This window comes from Drosophila ficusphila, unplaced genomic scaffold (assembly GCF_018152265.1).
Source record: "Drosophila ficusphila isolate 14025-0441.05 unplaced genomic scaffold, ASM1815226v1 contig_414, whole genome shotgun sequence".
Classification (NCBI taxonomy): domain Eukaryota; kingdom Metazoa; phylum Arthropoda; class Insecta; order Diptera; family Drosophilidae; genus Drosophila; species Drosophila ficusphila.
Genome location: NW_025064328.1, coordinates 3,844,849 through 3,863,211, shown reverse-complemented (window position 1 = coordinate 3,863,211; position 18,363 = coordinate 3,844,849). Strand labels below are relative to the sequence as shown.

The window sequence follows — 18,363 nt, the reverse complement described above, 5'->3', positions numbered from 1 at the left end:
CCACAGAAATAAACAGCGATTTGATCAACAGTTTTTATATAGTTTGTTATTCATATATACTCGAGTGGTAAATGTGTAAAGCATATTAAAGAACATCACATACAAATATATATATATATTTAGGTTGCTTAGATACTTTTTACTTTCAATGAAAACTCAAAACAAATAAAATTCAAGAATAATATAACATTTGAAATGAAAAGGGATAAGAATCTTATAAAGGTAGAGACAAAAACCAATCGATGAGCTACTTAAATATATACACAGTTAACTGAGCCATCCAACAATACGACTAAACTTCCTCCTCCTCCTTTTCCGCCCCATGGGCTCGTGTAGTTATTGTAAGCTTTGTTCGCGTCGAGCTTGGAGTTTAGAGAAAGATCCTTCTGGACATCGAAAGCCAGCAGGAGAATTGCACTACGAGGGACTAAAGTCAGGCGTTCAGTATGTAGAAGACCAGCTCGAGAACGATGGGCTCCTGAATGCCAGAGGATTCGCCATGAAGCGTGGCTATCAGATGGTTATCCAGGGCGTTCATGTACAGCGGCGGCAGCTTTGAGCCTCGCGCACCGGCTTCATAACCAACCTAAAAGTAAAGTAATACATTAAACAATTGTAAAGGATTTTAAGGTGTTTGATATATACATTCTCCTGGTCGAGAGTGGCTCGTAGGCCAAGTTTGTTAATGCCAGCTGCCGCTAAAAGATCAAGGAATGGCAGCAGGGCCATCGAGGCGCTGCGAGCCAGTTGCTCGGCAATTCGAGTTATGTCCGCATAATTTCCACCATTTGTGGCATACCAGTCTTCGCACTGTTAAGCAAAATAACAAAAAGGTGTGAATTAGCATTTAGAAAAATCAAAAATCAATAGGTTTCACCTTGACAATGTATATATCACTCAAACGGATTGCATAATTAGCATTGGAATAGTTGAAGGTGGCATGAACTCGCATGTTGGATATGCCATCCATGGGTTGGTCATCAATGGGGGATTTAACGCTATCAAATATATAAAGTCATAATTTATATAAATTAATTCTTCCATCCAAACTTACCCCACATTGATATCCCGATTATTGTCCACCCACTTAATGCTGACAATCTCACTTTGATCGTCGGTGGCGTCGATGGGTCCGCAGACGATATCGATGTCATTTTGATTGCGCAGAGCCTGACGCACCTCCTCCATTTTGGCGGGCATTATCTGCACCATCAGGCCATCCTCCACGATGCTGCACTTGCCCGACAAACCACTGCTGCTCTTCAGAGCTTCATTCAGCACAAAGAAACTAGCTCCTGTGATTTTCCGTGGTTGCCCCTGAATGTTGATGGCCTGCGTGGAGTAGGAGTACATCTCGGATCGATCATCGTTGATGTTCTGCATGCACACCAGATGTCCATCGGCCACTTTGGAGAAGTTGCCAGCAAAGGCGAGAATATGATCGCTGGCATTGTTGATTGCCTTGATTACGTCCTGCTGGCGATACTTTGGAATTATCACCGTGGTCTGCCTATCCTCCATGTGGATGTATAATCCCCGGATGGCCGGTAGAGAGTACGAGTAGTTGCGGAAATCCACCAGGAAATTGATGATGGTTTGAGCTATTTCTCCATACACCGACTCCCTGCCACGCACCGAGATCAATGGACAAGGATAGTAGCGATATTGGGCGCCCAAACGGAGGATTAATCGCAAGGGCAAAACCTTGGCCCAGGGCACTTCGTGTCGATGGATAAGCACCCCAACCAGATAGGGATTATCTGGCACAATCACACCCTGCAGGCACTGGTACGTTGGCCGGATGAAAATGAATCCTCCATGCTCCCGGGAACCCAGGAAATTGGCGTTGCGCGGACTGGTGAAAGCCAATTCGTGAGTGCTCGACCTTGCATGCTCCGCCTCCACATAGATTTCGTAAAGATGCTGGAAAACATCCTTCGGGATGGCGACTTCCCCACTCACAGATTCTCCCTGCTTGGGTTCCTTGATCTCCAGCAGAATAATCAACTCATCGCTGCCCATGTGATGAAGTCCGGATGTGGTGAAGTTAAGCACCCAGCGATTCATGCAGCAGCTCACTGGGGATTACAAATATACATTTAAAAGTATTCAAATTAAATAACTATTAGTAAATACTGACTGTTAACAATTTTGACCAGCACAAAGAAGTTATTCTTGATGATAAACTTGAGCGTTTCGTTCTGCAATCGCTCGAGGAGCGCTGCATCGTTGCGCATCACCTTGTAGTCCACCTCGCCGCCTTCTTTGCTGGCAACGCAAATGGGGGGCAGGCCGTTCTCCTCGGCGGGCAGATAGCAACCTTGGGCGTCTGCGTTCGGCGGGAGTTTGCGATTGCGCGCCGGTTCCGCTTTGCGACGCGGCGAGGTCTGAGCCGCGGTTTGGGATGATGAGCGACCAGCTGGGGGATGGGAAAATATATTAAATCACATGTAACCAAATAGGAACTGAGCTAAGTCCTACCGCTTGGTGCTTCAGTGGCCGATAAAGTGGCAGCCGCTGCACTTGGAGGAATGGAACCGCGAAAGAGTTGAGCCACCAAACCCAACGTTGAACTGGTATCGATGCTGCGTGGTGGCTCCTCTGTGGCAGGCGTGGGTGGCTTCTGACCAGCACCGGAACCGCTCCTGGAGAGTCCCCTCCTCGCCTGCTTCGCCTCGCCCCACTGCTGCTCCATGGTGCTGGCCAGTTCGCTGCCCGGTGCAATGCCATCGCTGAACATGACACTCTTCCGCTTCCTGGCGCCCTTCTTGCCATCCGAACTCGAGGAGTTCGAGGAGCTGCCATCGTTCTTTTTTAGGACACCCACGGGCACAATTACGCTGGGCGGCGGAGCTCCTGGCGAGGAGGCCACCTGACGATGTGGCGGTATTGTGGAGCAGTACTCCATCGGATTGTTGGGATTCGGCGAACGCATCGGAGTGGGCGGCAAAACGGAACCCGGAGCAGATTCGGAACTGGAGCCATTGGCCTGTCGCTCGGTGAGGATCATGTAACACTGCACGCAAACACGCGACTCCGGTTCGTTGGCGAACTCCAGGTGGAAACGCTGCGAGCAGCAAACGGAGCACAGAACCTTTCCGCAGGCGCGACAATGGTGGCGTCTCTTGATCATGGTGAACTTCTGCTGGCACTGCATGCACTGACCGGCCATGTTGTCCGGCACCCAAATGGGCGGCACCTTGCCCAGATTGGCATGCGGATCGCTGTATCCCACTGCCTCGTAAATGGGACTCTCCTCCTCATCCTCACCAGAAATTACACTTGCTCCAGCTGCTCCTTCATTACCTTCAGCAGGCTGCGTTTCTCCCTGCTGGATTTCAGGGGTTTCATCTTGGGATGGAGTGGAATTTCCCGCCTGGCAACCATTCAAATCCAGAGTTTGGGGACGCTGCGGACGCTGCTCTTGGGTTTCCAGTGCATCGGTGGCCAGACTGGCATCCTCCTGCTCTCTTTCTGCCCTCTGTTCCTCCTCGCCATCCAGCTTTCTGCCCGATAGCGAATCCGACTCCGTGCTGCTGAAACTGGAGGCTATATCCTCGCCCATTGCGGTGACCGGAATTGCGGTTTCCTGCGGCTTCAGATCGGCAAACTCAACGGTGGACGCCTGCGAGAAGTTGTCCACGTTCATCTGGTCATTGGAGGTCGTCTCCTGTTCGTCGGATAGAATCCGCACGGACTCCTCTTCGGTCACTGGTGAAGCTGAGGGGGATTTCTCATCCTCGGGCATTTCCTGATCCACCTCCTGGTTCTCATCCGCGTCCATTTCCTGCAGCATGCTGTCCAGCTCTGTGTCGGAGATCTCGTCCATGGTGGAGCAGAAGGTGAGCGGTTGACTGCGTCTGGGGTGCTCCTGTGGCACCTCCACTTCCTCCTCCTCGGTTTGTGCCTGCTGTTCCTTCTCCTCTGCGGGAGGTTCTTCTGGAACAGGTGCTTTCTGAAAGGCAGAGCAAAAAGTTATATGTTGTTTATATTTTAAATTGATTCCATGGTTCATTTTTAAAAATTTTTTAATCTACATGGGATTAATGGTAGAAAAAGAATAAACTTATTATTTGGATAGCAAAAAATTGTGAGTAATTGGTAAATGTTCAATGTTTAGAATTAAAAGAAATAGATCTTATTAATAATTAAGTTCATATTGGATCATGATTCGAAATAACAAACATAATATTGTTTATTTTGGAAAGCTTTTGTTTTAAACGTATTACTCACTTCAAGAGCTACCGGAATCTCAATGCCATTGGTCATCTCGGTTTCCGGTTCCCTGCTCTGCGACGATTCCTCCGAGAGGTCCTGCAGGACCTGCCTTAAAACCGAGGATGCAGTGACCTCCTCTGGCAGCAAGGATTGCGATTCTGTGACGGATGCTGTGATGGAGATGGAGGACAGACCCACGGCCAGCTCCTCCACATTTTGCTTAGGTAGATCCGGCTCGGTATCAGCCACCTGATCCTGATTATGATCATTATTATCAACTTCTTCCTTGGGTTGCTCTTCTTCCTTTGGCATCACTTGAACCTCACTTGGCCGATCGCTTTCGGGGGGCGTGGTCAGCTCCTCCGAGTGACTGCCATTGCTGACGGGCGAAGGACCCGACGAGAAAGTGGAGCAGGACGAAGTGGTCAGGGATTCGGAGGAGGATACGATCGCTTGTCCGTTGTTTTTCGACGTCCGTTCGCTGAACTTGTGGATGTCGTCCTCGTGTTCGGCCTCCGTTTGCCAATCGTAGCTGGGCAATTGGGCATCCACCTCCAAGGACTTCACGTTCTCCCTATAGTCATCCAGGCTATTGAAAACCTGGGAGACGCCCACGAAAGTTTTCGATGCCGTGGCGCCCAGGGATGATGGTGTCGCACTCGCAGATCCGGATCCTCCAGCTGCCGCTCCATGACTGGATGCACTGGCTCCATCGCCCAGAAAGCGACCAGGATTCACGGAGATCGCCGCTGCAGCTGCATTTCTGGTCAGCTGCTCGTCGGCCGCAATGCGCAGTTCCAGATTATCCAAAACCTGATCAATGTCCACCAAATCCATGGCCACCAAATCAGCAGAAACCCTAAAATAAAGCCCAAAAACCAGAATTAATTCGCTGAATTTTCACAAAACGCAAAAGAAAAGCTACACAAAAAAAACACAAAAAAAAAGAAATCTCGTGATTCATACGTAGTTCACATCTTAAATAAATCAATAACCAGACAAAGTAAGTGAAATCCAGTCTACTTTGAATACGCTTTCTTAATAACCTGTAATTACCTTATTTACTTTGTTTTTCTGGCTAATTTATTAACAAAAACCCCGAGACAAAAAACATTGTAAAACTGAATTGACTAAAAATTACCGCAGGAATAGTGCTGGAAAGGCGTGAAAAGTAAATTTTAGTATTTTCAGAGCCCTCTCTCTGCCACTGTTAACGGATAAAGAACTGTTGGTAAGGCGCCACTGGACATATACGGCAGAATATGGAAACTTCAATATTGTGGATAAGCATAATGGGGAACATATATTTACTATGTTAGAGAGAAATTTGTTTAGTAATTTTTTAATTAATTTGCAATTCTTAAGCCTAGATTTTAAGATAGAAACCTCCCAACAGAAATGTTAAATTCACCTAACAGAGTGAGAGCGCAGTTGGTGTGACCACATTTGCGCACAAAAATATACCATGAAAACTAAAATATACTATCGAGTTACATCGACTACCAAGTCCTATATCGATACTTATATATACATCATTATTTCCAGCTCTACGGAAAATCATTCGAAAAATTTTAACGAAACGGAGTAGGCACGGGTACGTCCGGATTTAGCGCGATTTCGTGTGTGTTTTGTCGCCACTCGAGTGTAAAGAAATTTCAACACCGCGAAATAGAGTCGCGAGTGCGGTTTTTGTAAATACAAATAAGAAAAGGTGCGCAAAGTAGTAAAAATAAATGTAACGAAAATAAACGCAGCAAAACAACGGGCAGAAAGATACGAAAAAGAAGAAGCAGGCGAAGCAGAAGAGAAAAAGACACATAAAGAAGCCGCCATAGCGGCGTGAGTGGGAAAGAGAGGGGAGAGGAGACAGAGAGCGAATAGTGTGGTTGTAGTGGTGGGCGGTTGTTTTTTTTCGTTGAAAAATCGCAGGATTTTAAGGGATAAATACAAAAATAACAAACAAAAGCCAGAACGATATTGTGTACTCAAAAATCATGTTTTTGTAAATTTGGTAATAAAATGCAAATAATCGTACTGAAAATTAAACTCCCACACACACACCTGCTCACACAGTAGTTGCGCTCTTGTCTTGTCTATTTTTTGTGTTATTCTCTCTGCGTAAACGTTTTGTTTATTACCCCGCTCTTCTATTTCCTTTCTTTGATTTTAGCCGCGCGCGCATACGATAAATTGTTGTTAATTTTACAGTGTGTAATGCTTAATTAATTCCCTGCCTCTATCTCTCTATCTCTTTTGCTTTGAAATTTAGTTGATAACGCATCGGAAATAGTGTCTGGCCATTAAATCATCATATTAATTCCACATGTGCATTTAAACAGAATTTTTCTAGTGTCAAACCTGTTTGAAAAGTTCGAAAATATATATAGATTGTATATATATAAAAATATATATGGAAAGTGCTGCCGCAAGTTCTAAAATTTAAGTCAATAAACAAACTGGAAGTTATTAGCTGAAACCACAACCTCAACGACCGAAGAAATCAACGGGGAAAATGAAGCCAAAGCAGAAGATTTCCGTAGAGCCGCTTTTGCTCGTCGCCCTGCTCCTCGGAATTCTGGTGGCCGCCACCCACGCTCAAGATCAGGTAAAGCCAACGGAAACTTATGTATACACCTTAAAGCTCAGTATGTTGAAAAAATTCAAATTTAACACATTACACTAACTAAATCTATGAGGTTTGTTTTCGTTAAAAGATATATCTAGATAGCCGAATTTCTGGTGTTTAGACCCAAAGAAATTATTATTTTTAGAAAATAGTCCGGGGCTCCTAAAACTCAACCAATTTTATTCTATTTACTCTGACCAACACGTCGACAAATTTGGTTAATGTTAAAATAATTATAGTTCCCATTGCTTAGGTAGTTTAATAATCTTTTGTAGTTGAACAAACATATTTGAAAATTGAACATCGTGTGTGACTTCAGGACGCCACAATTGCGTAGAAAAGCATTGACCCCTTTTCAGGAGGACAATTGTCAACCACTTCTCCTTGTAACTTCCCAATTAAATCGATGCAGCTTCAATCAGAATTCCGAACTGCCTTCACCCAATTTTCCCACCTTGAGGGCTTTTCCTCGGCTCGATTTCTTGTTCACTTAAGTTGTTTTTGCGGTTTGTGGTTGTCCATGTTGCTGTTGTGTTGCACTTATTATGCAAAATTCGGCAACCGAGTGCCAGATACATATACATACATATAGTAGAGGGTCAGCAGCCATGAAATTTCCGAGGCATTGCACTGGATGCAATTTGTGGCTGCGGATAATGAAGAGGAAAGGCCTTCATGTCTCGTCGAGTAAGCTGTGGCTCCATCCAGCCTGCCAGACTGCTCCTTCTGTTCTTGTAGAAAAGACATTAAAAACGTCTGCATTGCGAACGCATAAATATGGCAGCAAACTAAACGCACAGACATCGGCACTCTGAAATAGACGAGGCTGTTGGTTGCGGTCCGGTCAAATAAGGCTGCAAATCTGAAATTGGTCATCGGGTCCAACTCGCATCGATGTTGTCAGTCGCTGTTTTCCATTAGCGATGAGAGATGAGTGCCGCCAGAGACACAGATACAGATACTAGGTTCATTTGGAGAATGCGGCTCGCAGCTATAGAGATGATTCAATTTCCGATGAATTCCTTTCGTTACCCATGCTTTCTTTAATCACCTTTCGAATAAGATCACTTGCCTGGAAATAAAACTTACGAAAATTGTTTACAAGCTGTTCGGAAACTCGCCTCTCACTTGAAAGTAGATTCACTTCTCAAAATGTTTTTCTAATTGCTCAATTTCTGTACTGGTTTTAGAACAGAAAATCTGTTTAAATCAAATTAACAAAGTGATAAGTGTCTTCTGGCTATTAAAAAAAAAGAAACAGACTCAATTAAACGAATTAACTGTTTAATTGTTGTTGTTTGGGTTTTATTTGTTAACTTTCTTTACAAAAACCTATCTTAGTTGGTCATACATTTGTTAATGAGTAACATCCCATAACTCCTTGATCATTATTATTTTTTCGATATTGCTTGAACCACTAAAATTGTTTTCATGCTTGAGCGGGATAAGTTATCTTCCATTCGTATATTTTGAGTAATAAATCGATAATGGTTTGCTAGCTGATAACATAGTTGAATAATGAATTAGCTCATAGTTCGACTTTGATAAAAATAAGTAAATTACTGTATGAAAAGGTTATCATTATTATTTATAATCGGAAGTTGTAGGTTATTCTAAATCACTGGGAATGAAAATAATGTTCAACTTAATTTAAACAATAGATTAGTTAGTTGGATTTCCCGAAGCTCATCACTGATAGCGCGTCTGGTTTTGGGCCTGGGTTCTGGGCCAGTTTTTGATGCAACTTCTGCTCCTGGTCACGATGATCTTTGCCATCGATGGTAGCCAACAAAAGCATCCGGCTGTTGCCAATTTCGATGGCTGTGTTTGCTTCTTTCACTGTTTGTTTGTTTGTTCGTTTGCCTGTTGGTTTTGTTTGCTTTTATCCGTGTGTGACTTATTGGCCCGAAAAATTTCTACTCACACTCGTACATAAATAGTGCGATGGCCTTTTGCCCCTTCACAATCCCCCCAAAACACTCAGTAATCTTGTTTTTGCCATTCCGTCCATCTTGTGTCCTGTTTTTGGTGTTTGTCACTTGTTTTTGCCAAAATTGGCATTCGTGGTTATTTCCCCTCCTCGTCTCCTTTGTAGCTTTTTCTCTCCCAACGCCGAAAACATTTTGAGAACGTGCTCGGAAAAATTGATGAGTGGCACGGAAAGAGATGGTTATAGATTGGGCGAAAGAGAGGGTGTAAGTTTAATGTGTGTGACTGTTGCAAGTGCCACACTATTCACTTTCCCTCCCTTTCTTTACTATCTCATTTACAAATCTAGCCCTTCATTAGCATTAATGCAATCTACAGTACACATTGAAAATAGGTTTTTTTTTTTAATATAATAGAGAATATACTAAACTCATTTAACTATTAGCTAGGCAAAATTAGTGGAAGTATCCTGTCACTCCAAAGGTGTTAAGCCCAATTATACCACGCCTCTTTTGACATTGTTGCACTCCTCCTTTTCCGACTGTTTCTTCCTTTATATCTCCTTTATTCCATCTCCCTCCCTCAGGTTTGTTCGCCTGCTGGTTGTGTTTATTTTCCTGGATTTCTTGGAATATCGATTCATCGCCAGACGGCGACAGACAGCGATAAGGTTCAGCCGCTATTGGGTTTTCCATTCGATCGATTCTGGGGATCTAGCTACCTAAACATCCGACACTTCCTTGAACTGAGTAATCATATTTCGATTTGTTTCCATTCTCGATGCTTTCATCGAAAATTTGAATAAAGTGGCTGTTTGATATGTTTCTGGGTTAAATTCGAGTTGCAGATTTGATCGTGTATTTAATTGAATCGAACTCTTTGTATACATTTTTGGTTAAATTTATTTGTTTGTGATTTTCCAAAATTGTTTTAATTATGATATATCGCAGAAGTGCTTTTGTTTTTGTTTTTAAGCTTACCATTTGTAAAAACCTTTTTGTAAATTTAGGAATTATTGTTGACATAACAAAATCTGTAAGCTTATGAATAATTTGGATGTTAACGAATTGTTGTAATGTTTATTTTTGGGATTGTTTTTCATAATTTCAATATTTTTCTATGTGTGCCTAGCTACTATTTTAGTTTACTAGATTAGATGCCAATCCCATTGATATAATGCTTTACAACTAATTTTATTCAAATTTCTATTGTATTTCCATACACATTCAGGTTTCATCTCTGCTCATTCATTTCATTCAATCTTTGTTCATTACCTTGCCCATATGTTCATTATCTTCCCCTCTCGTTTCTCCTTATTTCCGCCATATGCGGTTTACATTTTTTTCAATTATTATTCACGTGTGTCTCTTTTCATTTGACTTTACACCAGCAATCATGTCTCATGTTGTTGTTGTTATGCACTTGCATTTGCTCTCTGTCTCTTTCTTTTCCACCTCTTTCGCTTTTGTCTTGTCGCACCTTGTAATTTACTTACAAAAAAGTCAACCGAATTTATTGTACCCTTGATGTTGAAAAAATGATAACAATTATTTGATTGGTTTTGATCATGTAATATAGCCTAACTCCAGGTTTGAATACGTTGTGTATTTTAGCAAGGATTAGCTAGAAATTTATTTATATATGTCCCAAACTTACGGAATGCAGAAAAAATGCTGCTATCAATACTGCTGAGAATGTCAAAATGTTATCATAAAAAGTTTTAAAATGCATAATATGTATGGTTGATTTTTTTAATGTCAAACCGAGGAATGTACATACACACATACATGACAGATTAATTGCGGTAATCTAAGTTCAATTGAAAACCCCAAGTAATCTGCGTCATTTGCTAATTAAGCCAGTGTAAACAAGATCGTGAGAGAGGAAGAGAAAGAACTAAAGGCAAAAACAAGGAAAAGGAAAGAGAAAATCACGCTGAACACCTGTAATTTAGCTGTAACATAAACATATTTATAAATTACTGAATTTTTTCACTTGCACCTGAAAAAAATACAATTCAATTAAAATAATAACCGAAGGTTTACCGCAAATAAATCACAAGCAAAAACATTTGCTACATACATAATTGAGCGAAGAGCGAGAGCGCACAAAAAGTCGAAGAGAGAGTAATTGAGAGACAAGCAGAAAGAGAGGGAAAGAGAGTTCGTTGTAAATTGTAAATGAAGCAAACGAACCGAGGAAGAAGCAGAAGCCAGCATAAAAAAATGTTTGTGCGCTGGCGGCATGTAAATATGTAAGTGTATGTGTGTAGGCTGCAGACAACTTTGGTGAAGAAGAAAAGGCAGAATACAGAAAGCGTCCGGAGTTGAAAACTCCGGCAGAGAAGTTTGTCTACACTGGGTAACAAAACGGGGGGATTTAATGTAACGGGTCTAATCTTATCACGGGATGTTATGAGTGGCTAACTAAAAATTGTTTAGTCCAAACGAGATCGTAATCATTTCAGCAGTTCGATTTAAAAAAAAAGAAAAAAAGTAGGATTTTTAGAAAGTTTAAAAACTAGTTCAAGGATTTTGAAATATTTTTAAAAACTGTATAGTCAAAACATATACATATCTGCTAAGTCGAATCGGTTCAGTAAAATTCAGTACAACTTAGTGTTTTTGTTCTGTTGCTTTTGGTAATTGAAGCACATTTAAATGTGTTTTCGGACAGGTTCCTCGGAGCATGACTGATGGGTCCTTAATTGCAAGTACCATTTGATGGGACCCTTACCCCGAATCAGACCCCCTGTAGGCTAGTGTTTTCGGGTGGGATTCTCGCGACCTCGTCTTGAGTCTTTTGGGTTGGGTCTTCAGTCTCTGAGTCTCCGTTTCCGTCTCTTCGGGCCTTTGGCCCGTATGATTTCAAGATTTCAGTTTCTGCTGAGGCGGCGTAGGTATGTATGTAGGTATAAATGTTTGTTCGTTAGTGCGTGTGTTGTGTGTCTGCTGTGGTAAACAGCGCAAACACACAAACACCGTCTCATTAATAAATACCTACACACATTCGTACATACTTAGGCCGGCAGCGTCGCGACCCAAAGACAGACAAACAAAAACAACAACCGCCCCCCTGTTTGCGGGACAGAGAGAGAAAGGGCGATTGAGAGACAGAAGGAGATGGGTAGAGTAAGGCAATGTCAATAAACATGCGTTGTTGCCGTTTTTCATGGTTGTTGTGGTTGTTTTTGTTGTTATTGTTGTTTCATATGTTCGACTTGGTCTTGTTTCATTTTGCGGTTTACTGACGGACAAGTTGCATGTGTGTGCGGTGATTCTTCTTCTTGCTCCTCCAGCTACTCCCACTCTTCGCCCAACTCTTCCTCTTTGTCTCCTCCACCCGCGCATCCACCACCTTTCACGCACACACACACACCTCTTCCGCTGTAAAACGCGTGTGTCTGCGCTTGTTTTTATTGGATTTTACAATTTTGTTTTCATTTTTATTGGCCTCTTCGTGTGTCCCACTGTTGCTGATTTAGTTGCTCTTTCTCCTCTTCTTTGTTCCTTTATCTTATAAACTGTTACTGGGGGTACTGCAATTTTGGGCACATTTAAAAAACAAAGAAATTATGTATGGCACTATGGAAGTATAAGTTATGGGAGTTTAAAATTAAGTATAAACTTAGCCTATCAATTAGAGCTTCTTTACTTTATTTATTGTTTATCTGGCAAGGTTATTTTCAGATTGGATGACTAAAGATAGATTTATATTTTTTGATGGGGTCATGTGGCGCACTTTTAGTTTTGATGATTCGCAGTTGGTTTGTTTACCCTGATTTGTTTATTTGAGGCCCACCCCCACGGAATTTTTTCAGATTTTAATTGCGAAAAATAACATGGAAGACGTGCCAATCCCGATTGCGCCTACTCCCGTACTTAATCCCCACTTCGCCCCCCTTGTTTTTTTGCTCTTCCATTTTTCATTGACGCAAATCGCGCGCAAAATGTTCTGTTGGTTTCTTTAGCTTCCTCCTTCCTTTTTCTGGCCCCTTTTCCAGCACTTTGTTTTTGTATATGGCGCGTATTTCCTGTCTTGTTTTTTGCTGTTGTTATTGCAGCTTTTGACTTTTCGATGTGCGTTTTCGAGTTTCCTTTTTGGCTTTGCGTTTTTGTGTTTGTTTGCATATCATTAACACGGAAAAGCCGGTCAGAAAAAAGGCTTGAAAAAGAGTTAACCGCCCCCGCGAATGAGTCAAATGACAACTGAGCCAAGTTAGTAGCCGCCTTGCCTTTTCTCCACCGTCTCTTCATGTCGCCCCTTTCCTCCCTCTCCTGTTTTATCGCCCGTTCGCCCACATGCTTCGCATACTTTCATAATTATGCGTTTTTCGTTGGGATTTCCATCTCTTATTGTTGTTTGTTTGATGTTGTCGATGCGTTTTCAATAAACTTGTGCACACATTCCTGCCGACTGTTCATTTCCAGTTCCCTTTCGAAAAAAGTCTCACCTTTCTCTACCCCATTACCTGTTTTACTTTATTTTCCCACATTGTAGTACAAACTACCAATAGTATTATTTTATTCTAATACTAAAGTCCAAATTGTGATCCTTTGAATTCGAGGTTTTTAGAAAGAGATGAAAAATAGTGGTAAGTTTTAAGTTTACTTGAAAAACGAATTTTTGAATTTATTTTGAGTTTTAGTTTGAGGGCAACAAAATTTCGGTTCGTTTTGGTCGGAAAACATCATAGAGTGTTGTACATTCCAATACAGTTCCCCTTTCAGTTCAGATGTTTGTGGAACAATTTTACAGGGTTATTGTGTGTTTTGGAACGCCCACGCAATGGCCACAAAAACCGACGCAAATTCTTGCACACACACACCGCAGCACCGCAGTGGTGAAGAAGGGGGTCGAGGGAGGGGGTGAAAAGCGACCGAAACAAACACAAATGCAGATTTGTTTATACGCCCTGGTCAGGGAAATATTTCACGTAAATTTATTCATATTTACCCGACCGAATTTTATACGCAATTATACAATTTAAGCTTTAGTTTCTCCCGTAAAAATGTTTATTATTGGTTCATTTTTGGAAAAATTTCGGCAATAAGGGATTTTTGGAATAGTTGGGTATATTTTTGGAAAAAGTTTTCTCGTTCACATTAACTGTTAGGTTAATGCTCTTACCTTGGCTAAAATGGGCGTCATTTCATTTTTCAGTGAATCTGTGAATCTGAATCTCTGCCAATTTCCGAATTGATAAGAGAAATAATATACAGAGTCGCTAATAATCTGACGAACAAAGAACAGATAGCATTCCCATGAGAGTGTCTACGATAATCCCTGGACTAAGGTCACTGGTAATAATCAAGAATTGCCCGAAGATTAGTGCAAAATCTTTGAAATGCCTATTTAACGCTGAAACAGAATGTGAGGTTGCTAATTTAAATGAGCTCATTGCTATTTGAACGATAGAATCTACAAATCCCAGCTTGTACTTTGATTTATTACTTGAGTGTTTTTATAATTTTTTCTAATATATGTAGTTATTTGTGATATCAATTTCCCCAAATTTAAAGTCCGTTTGCTTTTTACTTTGGACCCCCATTTTTGGCTTCCCTTAAATTTTCGGTGTTTCTGTCCAATAGAGCTCCCCAAAGTGTTGTCATTGTTTCGACTAACGGCAGGACACAGCTTCTCACACATGGAGCGTTGGGGAAACCCAAAACTCATTACACCCCAAAAAAAGCGACTGAGTTGCAGTTGAAGTTGCGGCAACAGATTGCAGTCCCCCAAAAAGTTGAAGGAAACCCCTCGCACTTCCCTTTTTCAGTCCTGACAGCTGCTCTGTTGTTCGGTCTGCCCGTTCTTTGATTTTGGCTTTTAAAGTTTATTGACACGACTCAAGTTTCAAGTGTTCAGATGCTGGGGAGTCAAGCTTATATAGCAGCTGATAGCCGACAAGTGTTTCGCATTTCGGGTCATTGAGTATTAACATAAAAACGCAGTAAAAATGAGTGCTATTTGTGTATATATTTATACACAATAATAAACTCTGTTTTGATAAGAATCCAACAATTAGTCCATGAACATTATTTAAATTAAAAATTAATTAAATTAGGTCGTGAAAATTTTAATATTAGCTAATGAAGGCGGCCAATAAATATAAAAAATATTTCAAATTCAATTGAATGCATATAAATATAAATTAATGGACGTTCAATATTCCTTGTTTCTCAACCAAAAATATGTGAATAAAAAGTCCTTGAATAATAATTAAATTAGAAACTACATTATTCATTTGTTATTTTATATTGGGCTGATTTAAAAAAATTTGCCTACCTACATTTTTTTTTTCAATTGTAAATACTAGTTGCACTGAATTTAGTAATACTGCATAAATTATATACTATATATACATGTAGCCCAGGCCCACAGACCTCGTGTAAATATTCTGAATATTTTCTATTATGTCACGGTTTTTGTGGCTGATGTTACGCATTAAAGTTTTAGCAAATCCATTGAAAAACTGCATGCATAATTTATAACTTTGACTTTTGACCGATAGTTTTGTTGGCCATTTTGGTTTTTGTTGTTTACGCCCTCGACATTAACGCTTTAATTGTTATCTACGAATGGGCAACCAAATTATTATGCTTATTTGTCATATTTTAATTTACGTATAATCGCATTTGTTTCGTGTTTTTCTCTATATCTTCCGTTTGGGTTCTTTAAATCTGCGGTTTTTAACAATTGTGTCACGTATGTAGTCAGCGTTTTGTGAGTCTCGTCTCTCCGATTGCTCAATGACTCACAATAACCGATCGCAGATTGGAAACTGTCAATCTCCGTAGCATTATTGCACATCCAGTGCTCAGCGATAGATCAGTGAACAGTGCTGCAAACTAAAATGACTAATTTGCTGAATGCTCAGCTAATCAATTGCTGAATGCTCAGCAAAACAATTGCTGAACGCTCAGCAAATCAATTGCTGATTAACAGAAATCGCTACTTGGAACTCGGAAACGCTGCTGAGATTGCAAAAATCTTGGGATTTTCAAATTTCTCGGAATTTAACAAAAGATAAGGGACACAAAAGTGAATTTAAAGAAAAAATTATATTGTTGAAACATTTAAAGAATTCATTTCCTTTAAAGGAAGTTGATAAGAGCCAGTTAAAATGAAGTCTGCAAAGAACTGAAGCATCATGATTTATCTTAAAAATTCAAATGCAATTCTGTTGAAATGATATTATGGGTTTTTTCCTGCAAAGAAAATGACTAATCTTTTATTTTTAATATAACTGTTATCTAAAAAAATTAATTTTTTTATGTTTAAATGTATTTTGTTATTATATTTCAGTGCTCACCGTATTTTTTACCATTTAATGTGCGTAGATTTCCCGCTGGCGCTATCAGCTTAAAGTGAATTTACATTTTCATTTACGCCTGAAATGAGAGCAAGATTTTGTCTTTTTTTCTTGCTGGAGTTGCCTTGCTTTGAATTTTTCGCTGGCTGCTTGGACAAGAGGAGTTGTTGGTAGAAAGTGGGTGGCGAATGGCTGAGTGGTTGGTGAGGTGGAGTCCCCGGCGTTTGGTATTTTGCTTTGGCTTTGCCACACGATGAGCTGCGTGGATCGCTCCTATCCCCTTTTCCCTACTTTTCATCTTCTTCACACGAAAAGAAAAAATTTACGTTTAATCCTGAATCATCATATAAACAAATTTAAGAAAGGCTTGAATTTAAATTCTTTTGTAACCCAATGAATCCTTAGATTATTCCGTCTTCGAATGTAAAAGGATATTTGATCAAAGCTTGAGTATATTTTTTTTTCGTGTACTGCTTCTCTTTGGAAAGCCTGCGGCGTATTTTGCCCCCTTAACCCGCCTGCTGTTTCATATGCAAATACTCGTAATATTTTTCAAATGTTGTTTGCTTTTGCCCTGGCTCACACAATTTTCCTCATTCTTTTTACTTCTTTTTTTTTTTTGCCGAGCGCGCTGCTGGGGCTGCCTTTTCACATTTTTCAATTTTCCACGTTCGCTTTGTTGTCGCTGCTGATAGTCGGTGTGTGTATATCCCTATATAGCGTGTATTTGCAGTGTTGCTTACATTTTCATTACTTCTTTTTTTTTTTTTGTGTTTTTTTTCTCTCTCTCCAACTACCAACAATTCTCACTTGGCAGCAGCTGTGTGGCAGGCCAAACCAAAAGGAAGTTGTCCAACGCCGGCCAAGAGAGGAGCAAAATGTTTGCATTTCAAATTACCCATGGGCCAATGACTGTTGACTGATTTTTTTTTTTTTTTTTTTTTACCTTTTGTTGCTACTTGACTTCCGTTGGGGCTGAATAAAAAGGCAGAACCATCAGCAGTTTGCCGTTTGATGCACTTGAACTCAAATTGATTTGAGATTTCTCAAAATTAATCAACTAACTCAACGGGAAAACTCACACACATGTTGCTTGCCGCAAATAAATTACTCTGTTGGCTTGTTTTTATCTCTGCCTTAGAAACACCCTTACAGAGTTTGTTAGACCTCAAAAAATCCTTGAAAAAACTCAGTAATTCTAGTTTAATTTGTTTAATCTTAATCCTATGATTTATGACTGCGCTGGAAAGCGTATTACATACAGACTTTTAATGGTTTCAACAATTTAATTCCCTAGAAAGGTAAGCAGACATCTGGAAATCTTAGCCTCTTTGTTGGTAAAGGAATAGAAAAGTTTGTTTGGGGCTTGAACTGCTATCATGTGTATAAATTTATAAAAATAAATAAAAAAGGCAAAAAAAAATTAAACTTAAAGGAATGTAGACTGAAAGGGTATTTCGTTTCTGCTTTGGTCAAGCCTACTGTAATTTATGCAAATTTCTCATCAGACCTCTCTCTCGGTTTTTTATTTTTTATCTCGGATTTACGGAAGTCCCAGAACCGCAAAGTATGCAAACATAAACCAAGAGTATGTGTATGTGTGCGTGTTTGGGGAAGTGGGCAATGTATATATGTATGTATATAAAGAGAGACAGATGTACTCACATTTGTTATGCACTTTGAAGGGAAGGAACATTTCGTGTTGTTTTTGTTTTGGTGCCTGAATAAATTTAAATTCGTAATTAGTTGAGGGAGTAAATGGGATTTAAGGTTTTTCCTCGTGTTGCTCCTTTTTTCCACCGAGAAGACTAAACATGTAATAAATCTGCATTTTGTATACTTACATCACGGTGTGATCCAAATCTGCCGGAATGAGCTACGAAAACAATGAGCTGGGGTGCCCCCCACACAAAATGGAAGATGTGAAATGTGAAATGGGGTACCTGCAATCAATCAAGCTGCCCAAGTGGCCCAGATATCCGAATTTAGTGGCTGAAATAACAATTGAAAGGCTGATTGGAAATCGGGATTTGCTTTATATTCACTTTACTGACAGCTGGAGTGGGGGGGATTCAAAGGGCGATTTAAGTGGAAGAAAATGACTTGTGTTAAGGCTTTCTTAATTTATAGTACTCTATAATTGGAAATTTTTCTTTGGTAAATTTAAAAGTGATAATTCACTGCATTAAATAAACAACAACATATCTTATTGTATTGACTATAAGTTGATAATTTTATATGCCTTTTTTGGATCGTTGACGCGTAATTATTGAGTGCT

General features: G+C 40.3%; 2 protein-coding genes across 8 annotated transcripts in view; one reads left to right on the top strand and one right to left on the bottom strand.

The window, feature by feature from the left end:
• Positions 1 to 26: 26 nt before the first annotated feature.
• Positions 27 to 5,378, bottom strand: LOC108101243 (zinc finger FYVE domain-containing protein 9). The gene is made up of 8 exons (XM_017205501.1): positions 5,275 to 5,378; positions 4,234 to 5,077; positions 2,482 to 3,955; positions 2,141 to 2,419; positions 1,055 to 2,078; positions 878 to 998; positions 646 to 810; positions 27 to 586 (listed from the first exon to the last, which is right to left on the bottom strand). The coding sequence occupies exons 2-8, from the start codon at positions 5,053 to 5,055 to the stop codon at positions 434 to 436; spliced, it is 4,038 nt and encodes a 1,345-aa protein (XP_017060990.1). The 5' UTR covers positions 5,056 to 5,077; positions 5,275 to 5,378; the 3' UTR covers positions 27 to 433.
• A 383-nt stretch (positions 5,379 to 5,761) lies between these two features.
• Positions 5,762 to 18,363, top strand: part of LOC108101253 (syndecan) — a 100,770-nt gene continuing 88,168 nt past the window's right edge. For 3 of the 7 annotated variants that reach the window (XM_017205565.2, XM_017205547.2, XM_017205536.2), the window contains exons 1-2: positions 5,765 to 5,929; positions 6,488 to 6,823. In XM_017205565.2, coding sequence (XP_017061054.1) covers positions 6,731 to 6,823 — 93 coding nt within the window. In that variant the 5' untranslated portion in view covers positions 5,765 to 5,929; positions 6,488 to 6,730. Of the gene's footprint in view, positions 5,930 to 6,487; positions 6,824 to 18,363 lie in introns of all 7 variants that reach the window. The other 4 variants (XM_017205525.2, XM_017205511.2, XM_017205557.2 and 1 more) reach the window with 3 other exon arrangements.